Source organism: Aspergillus puulaauensis, chromosome 6, assembly GCF_016861865.1.
Source record: "Aspergillus puulaauensis MK2 DNA, chromosome 6, nearly complete sequence".
Taxonomy (NCBI): domain Eukaryota; kingdom Fungi; phylum Ascomycota; class Eurotiomycetes; order Eurotiales; family Aspergillaceae; genus Aspergillus; species Aspergillus puulaauensis.
Window position 1 is genome coordinate 564,175 of NC_054862.1, and position 20,183 is coordinate 584,357.

Consider the following 20,183-nt stretch of genomic DNA (forward strand, 5'->3'; position numbering starts at 1 on the left):
TGCTCCTCTGTTGTAGTGTAAGGATGTGAATATACTTAGTGATGGCGCGGGGTCCGGGATGCGGCCATTGGAAACAGCGCCGAGTCTGTTGCACTTACCCTTCCCCTCCATCAGCAAAAGACGAGGACAAACTTCGAGGACGATCCTCAATATTCGCCAATCTGAATTGGATCTACATCGGATTGAACTTCAGCTAGCCTCCGTGCGAGGCTGAGGGCTGGTTTCGATTTCCTCATTGGCGCCCCGCCCCATCGTGGGCTGTTTAGTGCTACGATAACCACGGATCCTTGGAGCCTAAGGTGCGCGTCCCCAGCTGAGTTCCAGACCTTCTTCAACCAGATCTCTTCTCCCAGCAATTATCTCAAACTAATCTTCTTTCCCCGTCCCAATAATAGACACCAAATTCATTGTAAACAGTGCACACAGCGGATAACCCTACACCATGGTGGCTGAAAACTTGATCATCCGGAATCTTAGTTCCACGCCAATTACACTGAAGCGCATTGAACGCTTTCGCGCCCCTGAGAAGGCTCGCGATGTCGATATCGGCGCCCTGGCAAAGAACTTCACCAGACTTGTGACTAACGTCACTCGCGCTGAGGCGCCTGTCACATCAATTGAAGAAAACACCAAAGCTTTTGAGCACAAGGATGTCGATATCCATGTGGAACCCTTCAAGACGGTTCGCACTGATCTTCGTTCCTTCATTGACTCGGACAAGGAGCGAATCCGTTGGGTTTTCGAGTCAAAGGGTGAGCGACACCAAATCCAAACTCCAGTTCCTACGACCGAGACTGCCAGTATGAAGCCGTTGAGCAACGATGCCAAACTTAGGTTTACTGGCATTTTCTCACCGGCGGGATCCCACCTCGCCGTTTTCTCCTCCGCAAACTTGAACGCATGGATGCGAGAGCTGAAGGATGATACTCTGCTTTCCTCCCTCTCCATCCCAGGAACGCACAACTCACCAACTTGCCATGTTGCACCACCCTCTGTCCGCTGCCAGGCCGTCGACCCGCGCGAGCAGCTTAAAAACGGCGTCCGGTTCTTCGACATCCGGGTCCAACCCAAGTTTCCTGAGGACAAATCCAAGGACGAACTCGCCCTCGTGCACAGCACGTTCCCTATTTCCCTAACTGGGGAGAAATTGTTCCGTGATCTCGAACGTGAAGTCAACGACTTCCTTGAACACAACCCCTCTGAGACCCTCATCATCTCTTTGAAACGCGAGGGCCCAGGAAATCACACCGACCAACAACTCAGTCGTATCGTTCGCGATCACTACGCCCGTGACGGGAGTAGATGGTATACCGATCCAAAAATCCCAACCCTAGGCGAAGCCCGCGGCAAGATTGTTCTTGTCCGCCGCTTCGACATGCTTGAGGAACTCAAGGGCATCCACGGCGGCCGAGGTTGGGGCATCAACGCCACCGGTTGGGCAGACAACTGTGACAACGCCGCCTGTCCGAGTGGCCAATTAGTCGTTCAAGATTTCTACGAAGTCCTGGAAGCCCAGAACATCGATAAGAAAGTCCAATACGTGACCGCGCACTGCAAACGTGCTGGCGAAACCTCCTACCCGTTTGGAGTTCTCCCAGGACCCCAGGCGACCAGGGCCCATCCGTTTTATATCAATTTCCTCAGCGCAAGCAACTTCTTCAAACTGGGAACATGGCCTGAGAAAATTGCCGAAAAGGTGAACCCGGCCACTGTTGATTATCTTTGCAGGAGGCATGGAGAGAAAGAGGGGGCTGATTGGGGAACTGGCGTTCTGGTTACGGACTGGGTTGGCTTGGATGGGGATTGGGATCTTGTCAGGGCTATTGTGGGGTTGAACGCTAAGCTTATGACGAGACAGAGGAATAATGAGAACAAGGACCACAAGGAGAACCATGAAAGAAAATAGGCTTGTGACGGTTGATAATTGATACCATGGTCTAGGACCTGTTGCGGTTAGCTTAGCTATGCTTTAATTTTTACAGACGATTGATTATCCAGTTTTGGACGTTAACATGGGTTAAGAAATTTGATATTTAGGGCTAACACAAGAGAGAACCCCCCTAGGAGTCAATTGTAATCTTTACAAACAATCCCAAAAAATACAGGTCCTTATTATACAGGTAGATATCCAAGACAGCAGCGCAGCTTACTCTGCTTTATTCTCACCCTCACCACTGCCACCCTTCTGTTCATCCTCAAGCACACTTCTCCTGCTCTCAAGAGTGAAATACAAGCTCTTTCCAGCTCCCTCCAGAGAATTCGTGATGCTAGATCCCATGCTTTGCAGCGCCATAACGAGTTGAGACCGCAGACCGTCAATACCACCCTCAATACTTCCGACCCACTTCGTCTGATCGACATCAAACAACTGGTTGTCCAAACGAGCAGCAAGAATGTTCAACTTTTTCAGACCATTCTGCACGGGAAATTCGTGCCAATCGGGGTTTGCTCTTCGGGTGGGCGCAGGGTAGCCGAATGCCTTGGGAGCCAGAACGGACATGGCAGCCTTCAAGTGTTCTGGGGACATTTGCGGAATGGAGAGCATAGCGATAGGTCCAACGAGAAGGGTGGATAGCTCATGCTTTCCCTTCATATTGCGCACAGCGGCTTGGGCAGCACGCGAGAGATCGTGTGTCAAGGTTGGGTCGTCCCTAGATCCGGCAAGCGAGATCTCGGCGGATGTCTGTGTAGCCGGGTCGTTTGCGCTGGGGGGCTTGCCCTTTTCCAGTATTGATTGGCTTGGTCGAAAATATTCCACGATACGTAGAGCAACCTCGAAGATGCCTGTCTGGATGATTTGGACCTTGATATGGGGAGCCAAGGGTGGAGCACTGCGGCCTTCTGCGGCAATCTTATCGTCCACCTTCTGCATGGCCTTGTTCAGTTCGCGTCGGATCGCGGACCACTCGACTGCTTGGAGGTTGTCGTGTTGAAGGAAGACCATAAGAGGTGTGGTGCGAATGAGAGAGGTGTATTGCCGGAGAAGCTGAGAACGTCTGAACTCGGGCTTGCGATGCGATGGCGGCTGTGAGGGAGGAAATCTGGCAATTGGAGGAGGAGAGACGGTCATTTGCTCGACCGAAGGAGCAGGCGTCGTTGCCGTACTAGCATATCGAATTGAGGTAGAGATATCGAACTGACACAGGAGCCTTTGACACCGGGTGGGTTGAGGAACCCGCGCATTTGCGAGACGTAATCGTGGAGGCATTGTGGGTGAAAAATGAAACGCAATTCAGGACGAACAATTATATCCGGCAGAAAGGCCCCTCGTGTACACCTGGTAGCGTGTAGAGCCCTTAGTGCAAACAAATGGCAGAATGCCAGCAACACCTGTGTCTCAAGATCGGTTCAAGGAAAATTAATACGGACGAAATCTTGTGGCCCAAATTGGACTAGCGCGTGTTTATGGCGGTGTGTTTCTGCCGGATTCTTTACGGTGTCCTACTCTGAAGTTCCCGAGCTTTACTGAAAGCGGTAAGTATGTGTCACCGGCCATTGCCAGTAGTTAACACAACTACTAGTTGGGTGTCCCAGATCAAACTCATAAAGCGATCTCACGCCAACCGGAGGAATTGAGACTTGATTGACATTAAGCCATCGCTCGTAAAGTCTCTGGATCCTTTTGGTCCAACACTGAGCCCCAATGGCCGCTGAAACTCGCCAAAAGCCGGATAGCATCTCCATTAGCCCCCTCCTCAAGAGACTTGCGTACCCCGCGTCCGAAGTTGCCGTCGAGGCTGCGGAAATAGCTTCTGCATTCGCCTTAATTTTCGAGGATCGTCTCTCGGACATACAGACTGCAGCTCTTCTTACACTTCTACACTCAACTCAACTGGACAAGAATGCGCAGGTTATCGCGAAATGTTCATATCGAATGAGGGAGGCGGCTTTCCAAACCGACCAGGCGGCCTTAACGCAAGCGATTCAATCTCGGGGAAAACATGAAGGAAACTATAAGGGTGGCCTAGTATGTATTCAAACTATGAAATGCGATTTTTATGAAATATTCTGACGCCCAAATTTTCAATGCAGTGCGACATTGTCGGAACAGGCGGTGATTCCCATACTACCTTCAATATTTCAACGACTGCTTCGATTCTCGCTTCTCCCCTCCTCGTTATGGCCAAGCATGGAAACCGTGCGCAAACCTCATTCTCCGGATCTGCTGACGTCCTAAACGCCATTTCTCCTGTCCCTCCCAAGATCAGTGCTGTCTCTGCTGAGAACCTTAGCCAAGTGTATGCTGCGTCGAATTACGCTTTCTTGTTTGCCCCAAATTTCCATTATGGCATGAAGTACTCGGATACTGTGCGCCGAAGTCTTGGGCTGCGAACAATCTTCAATCTCATGGGCCCACTCGCAAACCCTGTCGATTGGGCCATAGAAGCCCGCGTGGTTGGTGTGGCCTACCAGTCTCTCGGGCCTGTATTTGTAGAGGCCCTCCGCCAGAACGGCGTCAAAAAGGGCCTCGTTGTCTGCGGTGCAGAAGACTTGGATGAAATTAGTTGTGCGGGGAAGACAAACTGCTGGAGGCTCTCTGAGATCCCTAACCCCGATTTCGATGAGTCAAATCAAGAGGACGATGATAACGAGAACGTCGTCCCACGCACAATAGCCAAACAAGAGGAGTTTCAACTAGAGCCGGCTGATTTCGGTCTACCAAGCTACCCGTTGAGCGAAGTATACGGAGGGAAAATGCCCAAGGAAAATGCGGCAAAACTTATGTCCATCCTACGGAATGAGTTGCCCAGGGATGACCCAATCTTGAGCTTCGTTCTTATGAACGTAGCAGCACTCCTGGTTACCTCTGGAATTTGTGAATCTGAAACTTCCAACATGGGCCCTGGGGACGATGGCCAAGTAATTACTGAGCGTGGTCCAGGTGGTGGTCGCTGGAAGGAAGGTGTCCGACGAGCGCGCTGGGCCATCGAGAGCCGCTCAGCTCTCAAATCACTTGAAAACTTCATCGAGGTTTCGAACAAACTCTAGTCGAGTTATTCATGAGCACCGCCTTCAGACATTTACCTTTAATATTTAAATTATTTTATGCAGTGATACTTTGGGAATATCATCGGGTGACTGGAATCTTCGAAATCAGGAAAAAAAATTGGGTATATGGGAATCATGTCGGATCAAATCAATAGGATCTACCAAGGCAGATGGTGTTTTTGGAAATCAAAAGATACCCGGCTTTCACGATCAACCCGCTGTAACGGATCAAATACCATTGCGTAGATACTTCTCATGGAGCCGCGACTCTATGCTTCACGCTTAAATCCCAACTCCAAAAAGCGCCACAAAATGCACATAACAACCATAACAATGAAGGGTGTCATAGAATCAGATTCATTCAGCACGTCTCAATGCAGCGCTTCATCGCGCCTCGAACTGGACCATCCTACACAGTCGAAAGTCAGTATCAAACCCATTTCACCACGCCATAGACAGCGTAAAGATGAACTCACCGCTTTGTCCGCTCCTTGTACAAAACACGATGTCCACACTCCTTGCATCGAATCTGGTCTCCACGCTTGAGAGATACGCGAGAGTTGCATTCACCGCATAGATAGGCGACAACAGGGCCGTCGAGAGCACCAGCTCCGAGATTGTCGTTGGTGAAGGCGTTTCCGCCGCCGCCGAGGGAGGGAACTTGGTAGGCTTCGCGGGACATGGTTGGGGATTTTTGGTGGCGGAAGACTTAAAGTAGGGGTATTCAGACTGTCAGACAGGTTTCGGTCGGGTGCGCGAGGGCTTCTTGCGAGGAAGGCTTGGATGACTCTTGTCGATTTCTTTTTCTTTGCTGTTTCGGAGATCCTTTTCAACGGTGATTAGTCATTCTGATTTTTCTGGATAGTCACGTGAAATAAAACTATTTGATTGGCCCGTTGTCTTGGACATTAGAAGTAGTAAGTAATATTTGAATTACTCCGTAGTACAACTCGAACTGCATATTCAGAGCTAGGATGAGAATTCAAATAAGGGTCATACGCTTCTTGGACGATCACCTGTTTCTTTCGGGTCTCTGGGGTAGAAATGATATCTGCCCTACGCTTTCACTGTTGACCGCGGTTCCTATACATTGCAGAAGGAATGTCCGAAGCATACGGTACTAGACCATACCAGGGCATCTTACGTGGTGGTATTCTTCTCAGATTTCATTGAATAATAAACACCCCAACCGTTTTCATCTCTGACATAAATTGTCCCACATCCCCACCGAAGAAGGTTGATTGTCCCGCACTTTAACATATTGTCCCACAATAAGCTGGAAAGCAGAAAGTTGACATTCCCAGTCCCACTGTGCATACATGAGCTGATCTAGCACATCTCCACTGAGGCACTGACCCCAAATCTAAGTCGAGTCATGCGCGTGGTGGGTCTACGCACCAGGCGCCCAGGTCTCCCATTTGGGGTTGAGATATCCCCCCAGAGGAGCAACCACCATCTCTGAGCGTTCTTGAAACCTTTCGAATTAAGATCGCTACGCATAATGAACACTTTTGATGGATGTGAGACCACTGATGTGGCTATCTGCGGATGCGGACCAACAGGTGCTCTACTATCGAGCTACCTAGGCCAGATGTCTATAAAACACATCGTGCTCGAGAAGGAAAGCGGGATAACGACAGATCCCCGAGGAATTGCGCTCGACGAAGATGGGATTCGTTTGCTCCAAGGGGCTGGGGTATACAAGCAGATTTATACTGAGATTGGAACTTGTATGTTAGCTTGAAGTTATGGCATACAAGGTATACTAATGTAGAGTTTAGGCATGAACATCTTCAAGTTCATTGGAGGGACACAGAAAGATTTCAGTCGGGAGGCAACTGTCGAGATGGATTTTTCTACGGTTTGTGATTCGATTAATGCTCGGGATTGCTCTGGTTCGTCAGTTCCAGTGTCTATTTCTAATACTTTTCTTGAAGACAGAAGGAGGCACTGGTCATGTTGGCTTCATTTGCCATAAACAACCAACTCTGGAGAAACACCTCAGAGACGCCATGGCTTCCTCGGGTTTCTGTCAGCTCAGGTCCAATTGCACTGTTATAGAAATCCAGCAGGATGAAGACTGGACGTATTGTCGGTATCGAGACCGAGATGGTGAGGTTCGTTCTATACGATCCCGGTTCTTCGTCGGGGCCGATGGCAAGACAGGATTTACCAGGAAGAACTATCTTGAGCCTCTAGGGATACAAATGGAGCAAGCTCATGAGTACTTTCAAATAAATCCCGGCATCCCGTGAGGTGCTGACCGATATACAGAGCTTTCTACGACGAAACATGGGTAGCGTTGAACTGGGAGATAGCCCTACCTACACAGAAAACGCACCCCAGTTTTCCGCTTTGGTCTCTTGGGTATACATCAGAGCAGGTGTACGATCTTTTCTTTCCATCAAATTTTCGCTTCCTGTGCAATCCAAGGCGTCCATCGGTCTGTGGGCGCTTTGGCCTCCCATCGGATCGGCTCTGGAGATTCGAATTTGTTGTTTTGGATGGTGAAGACGGAAATGAAATGGCTTCGTTCGAAAAGACACGAGACATCATTTTCCCCTACCTTACTCATACAGGACAGAAGTATGGGTAAGCAACATTTAGCCACATCAACCATTGAAAACGTATATCTGAGGCGTGATTCCAGGCTTTCGCATGACGTACAATACCCCGAAGACTGCATCCGTGTCCTTCGGTCAAGACCATTCCGGTTCTCTGCGCGCTGCTGCAACAGGTGGTCTCACGGCAGGGTCACTTTGTGCGGAGATTCAGCGCATGTTTTCCCTCCATGTATACTTTCAGATTCGAAATAACCGAAGTGGTTGATCTGACCCTGCGCACAGTCGGTGGCCAAGGAATCGCATCAGGTTTTCGAGATGCCGCGTCCCTAGCCTGGCGCCTTGCTTTACTTTGCCGCCAGAGTGGACACAACCCTCAAAGGCACAAACCTGTTCTCAAAAGCTGGTGTCTGGAGCGCAAGCAGCAGCTAGAGCGATCTCTCGCTTCGACTATTGCAAATGGAAAATTCGTCTCGGAGGCAAACCCGCTGAAGATATTCCTCCGCTCCTGCTACCTGTTCATCATGAACCTGGTCCCTAGCTGGCGACGACAGCTGCGACTCGGTCCCAGGAAGGACGGCATGGTCCGCTACCAGTTCTCGCCAGGGATGCCCTTCATCCCCGATCTCAACGGGGGATTATGTCTCCCTCAGGTGTACTGTAAGTCTAGTGCCGGGGAGGTTTTCTTCACGGACGATATTATTTTCAATCCTTCCAAGAAGGGACTCTTCCAATTGCTTGTTTATCTTCAAGTGCCTAGTGAGCTTGCGTCCGCTAAAGATATAATATCCGCTATTGAGGGATTTTCACGAGGCGAAATTCGCATCGACGAAGCCACATATATTATTGAGGACCAAAATTGGAAGTCAACTGGCGGGCAGGACGTGAAATCAGTGTATCAACTGGCAAGCGCGGCGGAGTTCGCAGAGTCTTTGTTATGCGGCGGACGCCCTGAACCACGTTACTATGATATGCAGTACCTTGGGAAAGCACTGGGAGGTAGCAAGTATGTGATTGTCCGCCCAGATCGGTTCATATTTGCTGCGTGCAGTAACCTCGAGGAGATTGAGAGGGCGGCTAGAGAAGCGGCGGAATACCTACACACCTAAGCTTCTCGCCTATTTTTGCCAGCGTATTACCAGTGTATACTAGCAAAATACGGGACATATCATCCGGACTTTATTCAGCTCCATAGCTTCAGAAGGGATGAAAATAAACATTGTTATTTGTCAATGTAATGCCAGGTAATCTGTGTCAGTCTTCCTGACGGCACCTCAACTTCAAGTGAGCTGCTCTTATCATAGATACATGGATTCAAGAACTGCAAAACCAATGTTGATGTTGGAAGAGCTTCGGCGAATCGGTTGTCTCCAATTGGCGATAGTGGTTAGATAGTCATGTGACCCGCCGCTCCGATGCCGGGATTGGAAATCATGGGTGGACCGATTATAATTTCTTATCGTCGATTCGTCCCCCGCGGAGCTTTAACATCAAAATGAATCCCTCGCCACGCAGATGACAAAGCATATATTCTCCCCATCTCTCTCCTCTACCTCCTCTGCTTCTCCTCTTCATTTTATATTTCTCTTTTCGTCCTCTTCTCCTTTCATCTTTTCCAACCGAACATAAAACACCGGGTCGGACAGATCTACAACCCCGCACGTGTATACTTTCTTTGCCGCTATCCGGAGGGGGTGTCCCCTGCAGCTACAATGAGTGCCATTCTCTCCGCAGACGACCTGAACGACTTTATTTCTCCAGGAGTCGCCTGTATAAAGCCGGTTGAATCTCTTCCGAAAAAGCAGCCCTCAGATCCAGAGGTAAGTCGGCGGTTTGCCTGAGTCGAATGAATGGATATTGACTGGTGGTTGGACAGAACGCATATGAAGTTACCACAGAAGACAAAGTACAACCCGAAAACCTACCTCCGGCGGAGATCTCCCTCACCGATTGCCTCGCATGTTCTGGCTGTGTGACGTCCGCTGAGGCGGTACTGGTTTCGATGCAGTCGCACGCGGAGGTTTTGAATACCCTCGACGCGCACCCTGAGATCAGATTGGCTAGCAACGAGAGTGGGACGATAGTGGAGGATAATGCGCAGATAACAGATGATGGTCGGATATTCGTTGCCAGCGTCAGTCCCCAGGTGCGCGCAAGTTTGGCAGCCACGTACGGAATTTCGGAGAAGGAGGCGAATAACATAATCCATCAATTTCTGAGCGGCCCACAAGGATTAAGGGCAGGAGGAAAACATGGGAGCGGCTTCACCTGGGTCATCGATACCAATACTTTGAGGGAAGCGGTCTTGGTTTTGACAGCCGATGAGGTCAGTCAGTCATTGACATCGAATGCTGACGGTTCAACAATGCCCAAACGACCCATTCTTTCATCAGCATGCCCAGGCTGGATCTGCTACGCTGAAAAGACTCATCCGTTCATCCTTCCCCATCTATCAAAACTGAAATCACCCCAAGCTCTGGCAGGAACTCTTTTGAAGACAAGCATCAGCAAGAAGCTTGGTGTACCCGCCTCCCATATCTGGCATTTGGCAGTCATGCCTTGCTTTGATAAGAAGCTCGAAGCTAGTCGAGAAGAGTTAACCGATGCTGCTTGGAACAGAGTTTCTTCGAGCGAGCCCAACACTCCTGTTCGTGACGTCGACTGTGTCATTACTTCGCGCGAGCTTCTAAGCCTAGCATCGTCGCGTGGGATTTCACTTCCTACATTACCCATGAATCGTCTCCCGCCGTCATTACGCCCCTCATTCCCTGACCCGACCCTCAATACATTTCTTTTCTCGAACGACTCGCCCTCAAGACAGTCAATTGCCTCTGGCACCTCTGGAGGCTACCTTCATAGCGTGCTCCTGGCCTTCCAAGCTCGCAACCCAGGAAGCGAGATTGTTACTCAGCGAGGCCGAAATGCGGATGTTGTGGAATACACTCTGACGTCTCCTGGAGGTAAACAAATTCTGAAAGCTGCCCGTTATTACGGATTCCGAAACATCCAAAATCTTGTCCGAAAGCTCAAGCCCGCGCGGGTATCCAGACTTCCAGGTGCCAAGGCGCCCGCTGGCGCATCAGCCGGAAGTCGACGACAACCTGTATCACGAAACGGAGCTGGCGGGGGGGCAAGCACGGATTATGCGTACGTGGAGGTTATGGCGTGCCCTGGTGGCTGTACCAATGGCGGAGGTCAGATACGGATTGAAGATGCTCGGGAAATCAGTACACCAAGCGGTACTTTAGCAGCGCCTGAGGGTTCAAAGCCGTCACCACATGAGCAGCGCGCGTGGCTTGCCCGCGTGGATGAAGCCTATTATTCAGCTGAGTCGGATGGAGAAGATGAGATGGACTATTCACAGCCACTCTCCGTCGCAGAGAATGAGAGCAGAGTTCACAACGCAATGCAATACTGGTCTGCAATGACGGACATACCACTCTCAACGCTCGCCTACACGACGTACCGCGAAGTGGAGAGCGACGTTGGCAAACCGGTTGCGCCGGACGACACTACACGAGTGGTTGAGCTGGCGGGGAAGATCGGTGGTGGTTGGTAGTTCGAAGTTGGATGTTACGCTTTACGATATATACCCCGTTTGTACTACGTTTCGCATATGGTATATTGCATAGGGTTGCACGGAGCATAGACATAGAGTAATACCAAGCTGCTTTAGTGTTTTATCTACTTCTTAATCTCGATGGTTTGGCAAGCTCCAAACATTGTGTTTAGATTCGCGTGCAACCCCTCGGTATTTGGGGGGCGGAGGTTTCAGTACGACGGTGCTACCTGACTCGAAGCGCCATCGCTTTGTTCCTCAGCGCCAGAAATTGGTAGAAACCAGGCGATTGGGCCCTGAACTTACTGCCTACTAGTAAGAGATCCAGTCCGATAGGGTTTTTTCGGCGCTAAGGGGGCAGCCTATTTTAGGGCTCCTTCGGGGGTCCATCCATCGCCAGGCCTGGCCCGAAAAGAGAAGTGGATATAAAGCCGCCGGTTCCTGAAGCCTCCCCCGTAGCTTCCTCGTGCGGCGAGCTTTTCTCTCACTCTGCCAGTGCTTGTTTTGCTCCGTTCTCTCTCGTTCAATCTAGTCGATCAGTCACTCATTCAGCAATCCAACTAAGCCACTCTTTATACTATACTCTATTCTATCGCTCCGCATCTTCTTACTCCACCGCAAGCCCTATCCAAATACCAACCACGCGACACCTTCAAAATGAAGCCCACCTTCTTTTCTCTCCTTCCAGCTACCCTGTCTCTCCTGGGTACTTCCCATGCCCGGACCGATCTGGGGGGCTGTATCTCCTCTGCAACTACAAACCAATGGCACGAGGCTTCGATGATCTGGTACGTCGAAGACACTGGCGAGATCTGCGACATCCCCGACTGTGGCGGCGGTCGTGCACCTCCTAAGTATGATAACCCGGCTTGCCCAAACTACACCGGCACAGCGACCTACGAGCCTAGTTACCTCAAAGGGTACGAACCAGGCGCTACTGCCACGAAGACGACTGCGAGGGAGACAGGTGCTGAGTCTACTGCTACCGGAACTGTCGATAAGAGTGAGGACGACGATGAGGACTTCGACATCGCGTCAACCGACCACGGAAGCATAACAATTACCTCGACACCGGTCCCTCCCAGTTATTCCTCTGGCGTTCGTGACGGAGGCTCGAAGGACAGCTCAAGTACAAACAACACCTCGAGCGCCATTCAAAGCTCCACTTTGGTTTCATCGACACAGGAACTGTTACCTTCACCGTCAAACACTCCATCAAACTTTACAGAAGCCGATGAAAATGCTACGAGTTCGCTGCGCTTCAATGTTGGTCTTGGGGTCGTTGGCCTGCTTGCCGCTTTTGTACTTTAAGTGCCTGTTGCTGAGACGTTGGCATTCCTAGTATTCCCTGTATTTGTCAGTCCACTGTTGACATCCACCAGAATTGTACTCTGTAGACTGGTGTACGTTTAGGCACACTGAGCCAGCCTTTGTTCGATAGATAGATAGAAATGTACCTAATACAAGCGAAAGAACCAAGCAAGATTTTTTCTTCTCAGTGAATATCTAACGAAATGTGCGGTCCTTTTTGCCCGAGGAATTTACCCAGCAGTGTATCTTTAATTCTTTATAGAGGGCCAAAGTAATGCCTACGCTGATTACTGAACTGCGCTGCCAATTGAATAAGGTTTCGATGTGTACGATATTCCAGTTAACCTCACCATGAATGAGAAACTACTATGTTGGTGGTCAGTGAGGAGAGCCGTGTAACGAGGGCCTCGATTCCCAGGCTGTGCCCCTCCATACAAACGGGTGACACAAGCACTTCACCCGCATTTGTGGATATCTATAACAATCTAGATGTAGAGGTGTGGGCATCCTCCGTTTGCATGGAGGGGAAGTAGCCATTCACTCATGTTGGACAAGGATAGCTCGCTTATTCTTAGTAGCCTTTCCATCAGGTATAAATAGAGGCTTCTTCTCCTTGGGAGATGCTTTAATGGATCCCATCCACTTCTTGACCGTATACCTCCTCAGCACATACCGGTACTAGTAAGTCTTCCTTAGGCCCTTATCTACAGCTTCACTTCCTCACCATCACCACCAAGCCTTAGATACATATATATCTCCTCAACAAAACTTCCACCTAACAACCCGCATCCAACCCGACAAAATGTTGGCCTCATCCAAAACTCAATCTAGCCCCGACGCTCAATCCAGCTCGAAACTCCGCATCGGCCTCGTCCTCTTCCCAGGCTTCGATGCCCTCGATGCCTTCGGCCCCATGGACTGCCTGAACGCACTCTCCTCCAAACGCTACATCACGCTCTCCGTCCTCTCGCACACCCTCGACCCGGTCTCAACCAAATCCCCCTTCGCAAGACAATCCGTCGGCCAGTCCGTCATGCCTACACACACTTTCGCCAATGCACCGGCCCTCGACGTTCTCATTGTCCCCGGAGGCCCCGGCACCCACTGTCTCGGAAGCGAGGCCATCGAAGCCGCGGTCAACTTCATTGCGGCTTCCTACCCGCGCCTCAAGTACCTGATTGCAATCCGGAAGGGGTGCGGCCTTGTGGCGCTATCCGGCGTTTTCAGTATCAAGCTGGCGACCAAGAAGGGTAAACATGGTATGTTAGATAGCAAGGCAGCGAACAAGGAGGATGCAAAGTCCGTGGCCAAGGATGAAAAGGTCAAGGAGGAGAAGAGACTCGAGAAAACTGAGAAGCTTGAAAAGATAGTGAATGGGTGGAAAGGACAGGTCGACGGGAATGTTGACTGGGCTGCTGGCGCGAGATGGATGGTCCATAAAAATATTTGGACCGCCTCACGCGGCAATAGCAGTGTGGGGATTGATATCGTTTTGGCCTGGTTGGAGGAGCTGTACGGTGAGTGGGTTGTGGGCGAGGTTGCTGCGCAGATGGAGCACGAGAGGCGTGGGGATGCTAGGGTGGATTATTTTGAGGCCTTCCATACCATGCAGAACGGTAACAACTCGGGGTGGTAGATGGGAGGAGGCTGATTTGGAGATTCTATTGTGTACTGCTTATCCAAGCGTGTCTATACCCTGGTGTATACTAATATATGCTAGATGTGTGTATGTGGCATGTATGTACAAGTGGTAGTAGCATGATGGAGTATATGAGCAATCAACCGAAGGAGATGTCCGCTTCCTGAAGGAACTTCTCCTCCTCCGGTGTTGTTGTTCTTCTTAATACCTTGTTTCGATAAGGGTAGCGTCCAAACCGGGCAATAATGTCGTAGTGTTCCTTCTGGAAATTGAGATTGAGCGCCGAGATCGCCTCGACGGCTTTCCTGTTGCCCACTAGGATTTCACGATCCGCTAGCTCCTGCTCACCTAGCCCTTCTGCCGGCTGCTCATCTAAAAGACGACGAATATCTTCATCCATTTCACGGTATTTCTCTAGCATGATTTCCTGATGGCTCAGATTTTCTGAGTGCATCAATGGGAGATAGAACCAGTGGCGCAAAGCAAGACGGTAGCGTACTTCCGGACTGTACTCAATTTTCTTCTCAAGAGCCCGAAGGGTAATGACCCGGGCGATGGTGTCAAAGAATGAAAATACCAACGCTGCTTCTTCGCCGCGGTAGCAGTTCCGTGGGAGTTGGTCGAGGAGAACTATTAAACCAAGCCAGTCTAATGCGGACCCAGGACTGACCAGCTCCAGGATTTGCTGAGCTTGAGCTTCAACCTGCTCTTGTGTCTGTAGCTCTGGACGTGCTTGATGGATAGCGGCTAAAATTGGCTTGAATTGAGTCCTGCTGTTTATTAGTATACTACCCGAATTGACTTAAAGCATAGGCCATGGGCATGGGTGTCTCACGCGCATTCAAGATCGAAGCCGGCGTCTTTGGTGAACCATGGCTTAAACACCTCTTGTGTTGGGAGAGTGAGATTTTGGTCATGTTCGACATGCTGGAACCAAAAGTCGTACACACGTTTTGGTACAGAAGGGTTGAGGAACTTTGCTAGGTCAACCTTCGGCTCGTTGGACATCCTTGGTTCTTGTTTCCTTGGCCCGGTGTATATTGCTCTGGTTCCAGAAATTGGACAGAAAACTGGTCTTCTTATGGGCAATGAGGGAGATGACAACTTTGTTCTCGACGTGATCTGAGGTCGAAGGGTGAGTAGTCGTCTGTAAGCCGACCTTTGACGGAGTACCGGCAGCATGACTTCGTAGTAGCTAAACAATGACCGTCGGCAATTGAAAGAGAATATGCGGCGATGCTCTCGGTATTTAAATACAACTTTCTGACCTGGTCTAACGATTGAACCTTTTCTAGTGCCTGTCAATCCAGATTGGTCATTGTCGAATCGTAGCCGAGTTACTTGACGTACACCCTCGTTAACTGGTTGGTTGGTTGGTTAGTTACCCTTCCCTGGATTACGTCATTTACTCGGCCCTCGCGCATTTGAGCCCCGTTTTTACATAAGCAACATTTTCTGCCTCAGGCAATATTTGTATCAATGTCTCAAGGAACAAGCTGTATCTGGAAATTTATTTAGCTCATTTATAAGTGCTGCGATGACAGCACAAAAAATGATGCATGGTAATGCGTCATATTCGCCAAGTGCCTCACGCTCTCATTCACCCAATAGGTGGTAGGTTGCCTTGCCCAGCTGAACACAAGCGTCTGCCTATCTTAGCCGCACACGAGTCTCCAAGATAACTCAGCCTCTCTCAAATGAGTCAAATACCTCTCAGGCCATTGTGTATAAAGAGGTCATTGACTCCCACTCGAAAAGTGGCCATGGCATATTTTTCAACTCATCAAACAATGTTGAACTTCAGTGCTTCATCCAACAATAGAAGGGCCATTCTCCAGGCGACCGCACAGGAGACCCTCAAACACATTCCCACTGTACTCCAGCTCAGACCAGATGCTCCACCTACTGGATACATTTGCCTACAGAGCAGGTATACACCGCTGAGTTCGAGGTTCTTTCCAAGCCTCAGTACCCGAGTGCAGGTTGTCGATCGTGACAGCTACGATGTTGCCATCCAACTTACCAACTCGCAAGCAGCCAACAATGGAGATACGAAGCCTGTTTGTGTGCTCAATATGGCCAGTGAATATCACGCTGGTGGCGGCTGGCTGAAAGGATCCATGGCCCAAGAGGAAGCTCTCTGCTATCGAAGCACCCTAAGCGCAACACTCAAGAAACGATTCTATCCGTTGAAGTTGCGGGAAGCCATTTATTCACCAACGGTTGTGGTCTTCCGCGAAAACTACAATAAAAACCACCAAATCATGGATATCCAACGGCCTCAGCATCTGCCGGTCGTAAGCGTTGTCAGTGTGGCGGCCATCAGAAATCCAAAAGTGAACACTCATGTCTCTCCACCTAAATATCAGGACCCAGATGACCGGATGATAATGATGGAGAAGATGCGAGTTACCCTTCGCGTTGCCGTGCATAATAGGCACCGTAGCCTTGTTCTCGGTGCTCTAGGGTGTGGCGCTTTCAGGAACCCGAATGAAGAGGTTGCGAATTGTTGGTTTGACGTTCTACAAGAGCAAGAGTTCCGAGGATGGTTTAACAACATTATATTCGCTGTGCTGAAGGATACAAACCAAGGAGACGACAACTTTACGGTGTTCCATAGGAAATTGGACGGACTCCTAGTTTAACCACTTCGGCAGCATCAGTACGCTGTTATCAAACTTCTGGCTGGCCTTCGGTTTAAACAGGGCAGACAAAGGACGAGATGCGAGTCGCCAAAACATCATCACTTTCTGTTTCGTGTTGAGCGTCGTCTTGTTGATGAACTCTCCTTCTTCTTGCCTTCATCTTCTTCATCTTCTTCATCTTCAGCCTTGATCGTCTGCTTGCTCTCCTTCTTCGCCGCCTTTCCCTTGGTGCTCGACGTCTCTTTATTCGGAGCTGTCCGTTTTCGCTTGGCTTGGGGCTCATCACTGCTTCCATCCTCTTCCTTCACATCACCTGCAACAGGACCAGTCTTCTTCTGCACACTTGGAACCACAGCGCTGGTTCTGCCGCCCACAGTGAGGAAAGTGATTTTCTCCCCGTTTGGCAGGGCCGAAGTTTTGTTCTTCTTGCCCTTACTCCATCGATGTTTGAACAGCCAGTGTTCAGGGAATTTTTCTGAGTCCGCTAATACCTCGGTGGAGGTAGAACAGACATAATGGATAGCGGAGTGGAGTTCTTTGACTTGATCATCTGTCAGCGTGTTGCTGTATTGTTCAGGGTGTATTTTAGCGTGGTATAGAATCTCATCGCTGAATCAAAAGTCAGTTAATCGACCAAAACATCCAATCTCGTAGAGCAAACTAACGCCATCCAATTGCCAATGCCACTGATATTCGCCTGGTCAAGAAGAAGCGCCTTGACCGGGACCTTCTTGCTCCTCAGCTTACCACCCAACCACTCCTCCGTAACCACATCCTTGTCGGCGAGAGGATCCGGCCCGTTCTCCTTAAGAGGAGTGTACTTTCGAATCTCGTCCGCCGGGCAATCCACTAACCGAATCCGTGCCAACCTGCGGAAATCAACAAAGGCCGCCTCGGTCTTTGGGTCTCCGTCGGTTTCTAGGAGAAACTTCCAATACTTAGGCGGCCACTGTTTATCCTCTGGTTTGTCCGTCCGGTAGTAGTATGTATCAGCATCGCGAATCTTGAGCCACCCTGCCATGCCGAAATGCATTACGGCGTGCGGTGGCGAAGACATTGCGATCCAGAAGTATTTCCCCTGCTGCCCGGCACCAACCACTTTCTTGCCCTCCATCGCCTTTTGAAACTCGGCGGCACTGGTGCCTACCTTGCCGTAGATAATGTCATCGTTCTGAGTGGACACTTTGCTTAGGGTCTTGCCGACAAGATGTTGGCGGATGAAGTGCACAATGCGGTGGATTTCTGCTAGCTCGGGCATCGCTCTATTTGTAATTCAAAGTACGCTCAACCAGACGAATTTAATAAACAGAAGCTGTAAAAGATGAATTCAGGTTGAAAGGGGTTGTCAGCTCCTCAACACGAGCTTCAACGCGTTATGGGCCGCGAAGTCACATGATGCCAAAGCAGCTGTAAGCGGGTGGCATCTGAATGACATCCGATGCTTTACTCGACGAGCAGATTCTTGCAATTTCGCATTTACTGGCGATATAACCTCTGCAGCCTCTCTATATTTTTTTGCTGACCCAACACCTAACCTTTCCCATCAAGCTCTGGTTGGGACGCCTTCTGTCTCTCGGAATCAAACCACTAGCTTCTCAAGCTCTTGTCGCACTTCGATCATCCAATCTGGAGTGGCTCTGGAATACAGCGGCGAAAGCGGAGCAGCAAAAGGGGGTTGCTGAGAGTCGGAAAATGCCACGAGCCTCCTCTACACCGGCTCCGGGGCTGAGTCCGCAATTCTGTTTCAATGAGCGGGTACTTCGAGGTATGTCTTGCGCCCTACGTCGGTTTTGTTCCGTTACGAAGCAATAGAGCCAGAACTTACCGGTGTGTGCACGGATTGAAAACAGACTTCCTAAGCCTTTCCAGATCCACGATAGATGACTCGATAACCCAAAACCTGAATGCGCTTTTCACCCCCGCCCGCGAGGGCTTCGATCCGTCCTCGACAGCTGTGCGGCAGACAGACTCGAAAGCCGGTCGAGTAATGGACCCCACATCTTGCCAGGAGTTCAAGGATAAAGTACTATTCCCGTCATGGCAGACGAGATCGGATGTTCTTACATATTGCGCTGGCGTTGCTACGAGCCCTGATCCGGACGATCCGGATCTTATACTTCGGCAGACGGAATCTGCGAGAGATCGAGAACGGGTCGTAGATGAGCGGTTGGATCCGTACTCTGCAAGGTTCTTTCCACGAGAGGCTCGCACAGAGTCCCTGGCGAATCTGGTGCGGAATCAGCGGACCGTTGAAGAGATCATACGCTCACGGACTTGGGGACTCGTTTCGGAACGATGTGGTGGTTCCTCCGAGGGTTGGGAGGGAGCTCTCAATAAGTGGCGTGAAAGTAGCCAGCGATAAACTTTCTTTTTAAGGGCTTGCATGTTACGACGAAAGCATAGTGAAGGTTCCAAAAGCGCTGATCTCCCTCGACATCTCAATTCTGTATCTAATGTGTATATAAAATTATTTTGACTCGAGTCTCCCTTCTAAATATGCTCCGCAGTGTATTCTTGAAATGATTGGCTTTCCAATTCTGGGACGCATGAAGTGGTAAATGGCTTGGGATTTTCCTCTAGCTCGAATTATTGTAGACGCTACTACCATCCGCGAGTAATTGACCGGTGTCAAACATATACCAGACATCAGAGAATGCTGCATTGTCAGTAAAGCGATAGGGCAGCAAAAAGGCGGAAGCTTGGTTCTGATGCCATTGCAGCTGGGGTCTGACTATCACGGAATCAGCCCGGCACTCCAGGGACGCCTGCAGCAAGATTTGTTCAGGGTGACACTGTTAAGCACATAGATAGGACATTGCATATGCCGGCTGCGGGACTGGCCAAAGGTGGTAAGTTTGAGCTCGAATTTTTCAGACCATAGATATATTCCATATCAGGCGGACTGTGTAATAAAAGTAGGCCCGAATGTGGAGAAACGGTGTTTCCTAGTCCTTATGGCTACAACGTCAGCGACAAACATAGGGTTATAATTGTTGCGTCGATATTGGGTCGGTATAACCTTCCTCAGGATGATGGTGTCCGTTGTTAGAACCTGGCGCAGGCGGTTCAATGGTGGCACATTCTGCAGGAGATGGAGAATATACGTGTAACCTGAGTTCTAATGGGACACCTGGGCTATCTCGTGTGCCAAATGAGATTATCTGTTGATGCTTGCAGTGATGTCCGAAAGCGTCTCGGATAATCGTTTTTGTCTTGTGCCGGGATGCCCTGGGTGAAAGCGTCGGTACAACCCCGGGGCTAAAGTGCGATAGAGAATTTGCATCAGATTCCCAGCAGGTGGCTTGAAGAATTCAGCATGGGTCCGGCTTGTCAATCGTGCTCAGAGAGTTGAAAGCTGGATTAGTGTTGGCCTCGGCGCTGGGGCCGTAGCTGAGCTTATCGGCGCCTGATTGCTGCTCCTCGTTTCCGCTTTTCTTCCCCCCGCGCACATCCAGCCAGCTTCTCTCGACCACCTGAAC

At 50.1% G+C, this 20,183-nt stretch overlaps 13 protein-coding genes across 13 annotated transcripts; 9 read left to right on the plus strand and 4 right to left on the minus strand.

Annotated features, from left to right (window-relative positions):
* Nucleotides 1-442: 442 nt before the first annotated feature.
* Nucleotides 443-1,906, plus strand: APUU_60237S (phosphatidylinositol-specific phospholipase C; the record flags this gene model as incomplete). The annotated part of the gene is made up of 1 exon (XM_041693455.1): nt 443-1,906. One exon carries the CDS (start codon nt 443-445, stop codon nt 1,904-1,906), a length of 1,464 nt encoding a protein of 487 aa, XP_041559383.1.
* Nucleotides 1,907-2,146: 240 nt separating this feature from the next.
* APUU_60238A (mitochondrial 54S ribosomal protein uL10m) lies at nt 2,147-3,208 on the minus strand (the record flags this gene model as incomplete). Its single annotated transcript, XM_041693456.1, has 1 exon — nt 2,147-3,208. The coding sequence occupies one exon, from the start codon at nt 3,206-3,208 to the stop codon at nt 2,147-2,149; it is 1,062 nt and encodes a 353-aa protein (XP_041559384.1).
* A 435-nt stretch (nt 3,209-3,643) lies between these two features.
* Nucleotides 3,644-4,989, plus strand: TRP4 (anthranilate phosphoribosyltransferase; the record flags this gene model as incomplete). The annotated part of the gene is made up of 2 exons (XM_041693457.1): nt 3,644-3,967; nt 4,033-4,989. The coding sequence occupies 2 exons, from the start codon at nt 3,644-3,646 to the stop codon at nt 4,987-4,989; spliced, it is 1,281 nt and encodes a 426-aa protein (XP_041559385.1).
* A 384-nt stretch (nt 4,990-5,373) lies between these two features.
* On the minus strand, nt 5,374-5,671 carry RPC10 (Rpo12/RPC10 RNA polymerase subunit family protein; the record flags this gene model as incomplete). Its single annotated transcript, XM_041693459.1, has 2 exons — nt 5,374-5,398; nt 5,466-5,671. The coding sequence occupies 2 exons, from the start codon at nt 5,669-5,671 to the stop codon at nt 5,374-5,376; spliced, it is 231 nt and encodes a 76-aa protein (XP_041559386.1).
* Nucleotides 5,672-6,490: 819 nt separating this feature from the next.
* Nucleotides 6,491-7,244, plus strand: APUU_60241S (uncharacterized protein; the record flags this gene model as incomplete). Its single annotated transcript, XM_041693460.1, has 3 exons — nt 6,491-6,719; nt 6,771-6,850; nt 6,927-7,244. 3 exons carry the CDS (start codon nt 6,491-6,493, stop codon nt 7,242-7,244), a joined length of 627 nt encoding a protein of 208 aa, XP_041559387.1.
* A 536-nt stretch (nt 7,245-7,780) lies between these two features.
* APUU_60242S (uncharacterized protein) lies at nt 7,781-8,659 on the plus strand (the record flags this gene model as incomplete). Its single annotated transcript, XM_041693461.1, has 1 exon — nt 7,781-8,659. The coding sequence occupies one exon, from the start codon at nt 7,781-7,783 to the stop codon at nt 8,657-8,659; it is 879 nt and encodes a 292-aa protein (XP_041559388.1).
* A 603-nt stretch (nt 8,660-9,262) lies between these two features.
* On the plus strand, nt 9,263-11,109 carry nar1 (iron-sulfur cluster assembly protein NAR1; the record flags this gene model as incomplete). The annotated part of the gene is made up of 2 exons (XM_041693462.1): nt 9,263-9,370; nt 9,427-11,109. 2 exons carry the CDS (start codon nt 9,263-9,265, stop codon nt 11,107-11,109), a joined length of 1,791 nt encoding a protein of 596 aa, XP_041559389.1.
* Nucleotides 11,110-11,766: 657 nt separating this feature from the next.
* APUU_60244S (putative cell surface protein) lies at nt 11,767-12,420 on the plus strand (the record flags this gene model as incomplete). The annotated part of the gene is made up of 1 exon (XM_041693463.1): nt 11,767-12,420. One exon carries the CDS (start codon nt 11,767-11,769, stop codon nt 12,418-12,420), a length of 654 nt encoding a protein of 217 aa, XP_041559390.1.
* Nucleotides 12,421-13,222: 802 nt separating this feature from the next.
* APUU_60245S (uncharacterized protein) lies at nt 13,223-14,056 on the plus strand (the record flags this gene model as incomplete). Its single annotated transcript, XM_041693464.1, has 1 exon — nt 13,223-14,056. The coding sequence occupies one exon, from the start codon at nt 13,223-13,225 to the stop codon at nt 14,054-14,056; it is 834 nt and encodes a 277-aa protein (XP_041559391.1).
* A 142-nt stretch (nt 14,057-14,198) lies between these two features.
* Nucleotides 14,199-15,241, minus strand: APUU_60246A (DUF924 family protein; the record flags this gene model as incomplete). The annotated part of the gene is made up of 2 exons (XM_041693465.1): nt 14,199-14,829; nt 14,895-15,241. The coding sequence occupies 2 exons, from the start codon at nt 15,239-15,241 to the stop codon at nt 14,199-14,201; spliced, it is 978 nt and encodes a 325-aa protein (XP_041559392.1).
* A 608-nt stretch (nt 15,242-15,849) lies between these two features.
* On the plus strand, nt 15,850-16,704 carry APUU_60248S (uncharacterized protein; the record flags this gene model as incomplete). The annotated part of the gene is made up of 1 exon (XM_041693466.1): nt 15,850-16,704. One exon carries the CDS (start codon nt 15,850-15,852, stop codon nt 16,702-16,704), a length of 855 nt encoding a protein of 284 aa, XP_041559393.1.
* Nucleotides 16,705-16,802: 98 nt separating this feature from the next.
* APUU_60247A (putative formamidopyrimidine-DNA glycosylase) lies at nt 16,803-17,962 on the minus strand (the record flags this gene model as incomplete). The annotated part of the gene is made up of 2 exons (XM_041693467.1): nt 16,803-17,313; nt 17,370-17,962. 2 exons carry the CDS (start codon nt 17,960-17,962, stop codon nt 16,803-16,805), a joined length of 1,104 nt encoding a protein of 367 aa, XP_041559394.1.
* Nucleotides 17,963-18,396: 434 nt separating this feature from the next.
* Nucleotides 18,397-19,066, plus strand: APUU_60249S (MIX23 family protein; the record flags this gene model as incomplete). The annotated part of the gene is made up of 2 exons (XM_041693468.1): nt 18,397-18,469; nt 18,555-19,066. 2 exons carry the CDS (start codon nt 18,397-18,399, stop codon nt 19,064-19,066), a joined length of 585 nt encoding a protein of 194 aa, XP_041559395.1.
* Nucleotides 19,067-20,183: the final 1,117 nt, after the last annotated feature.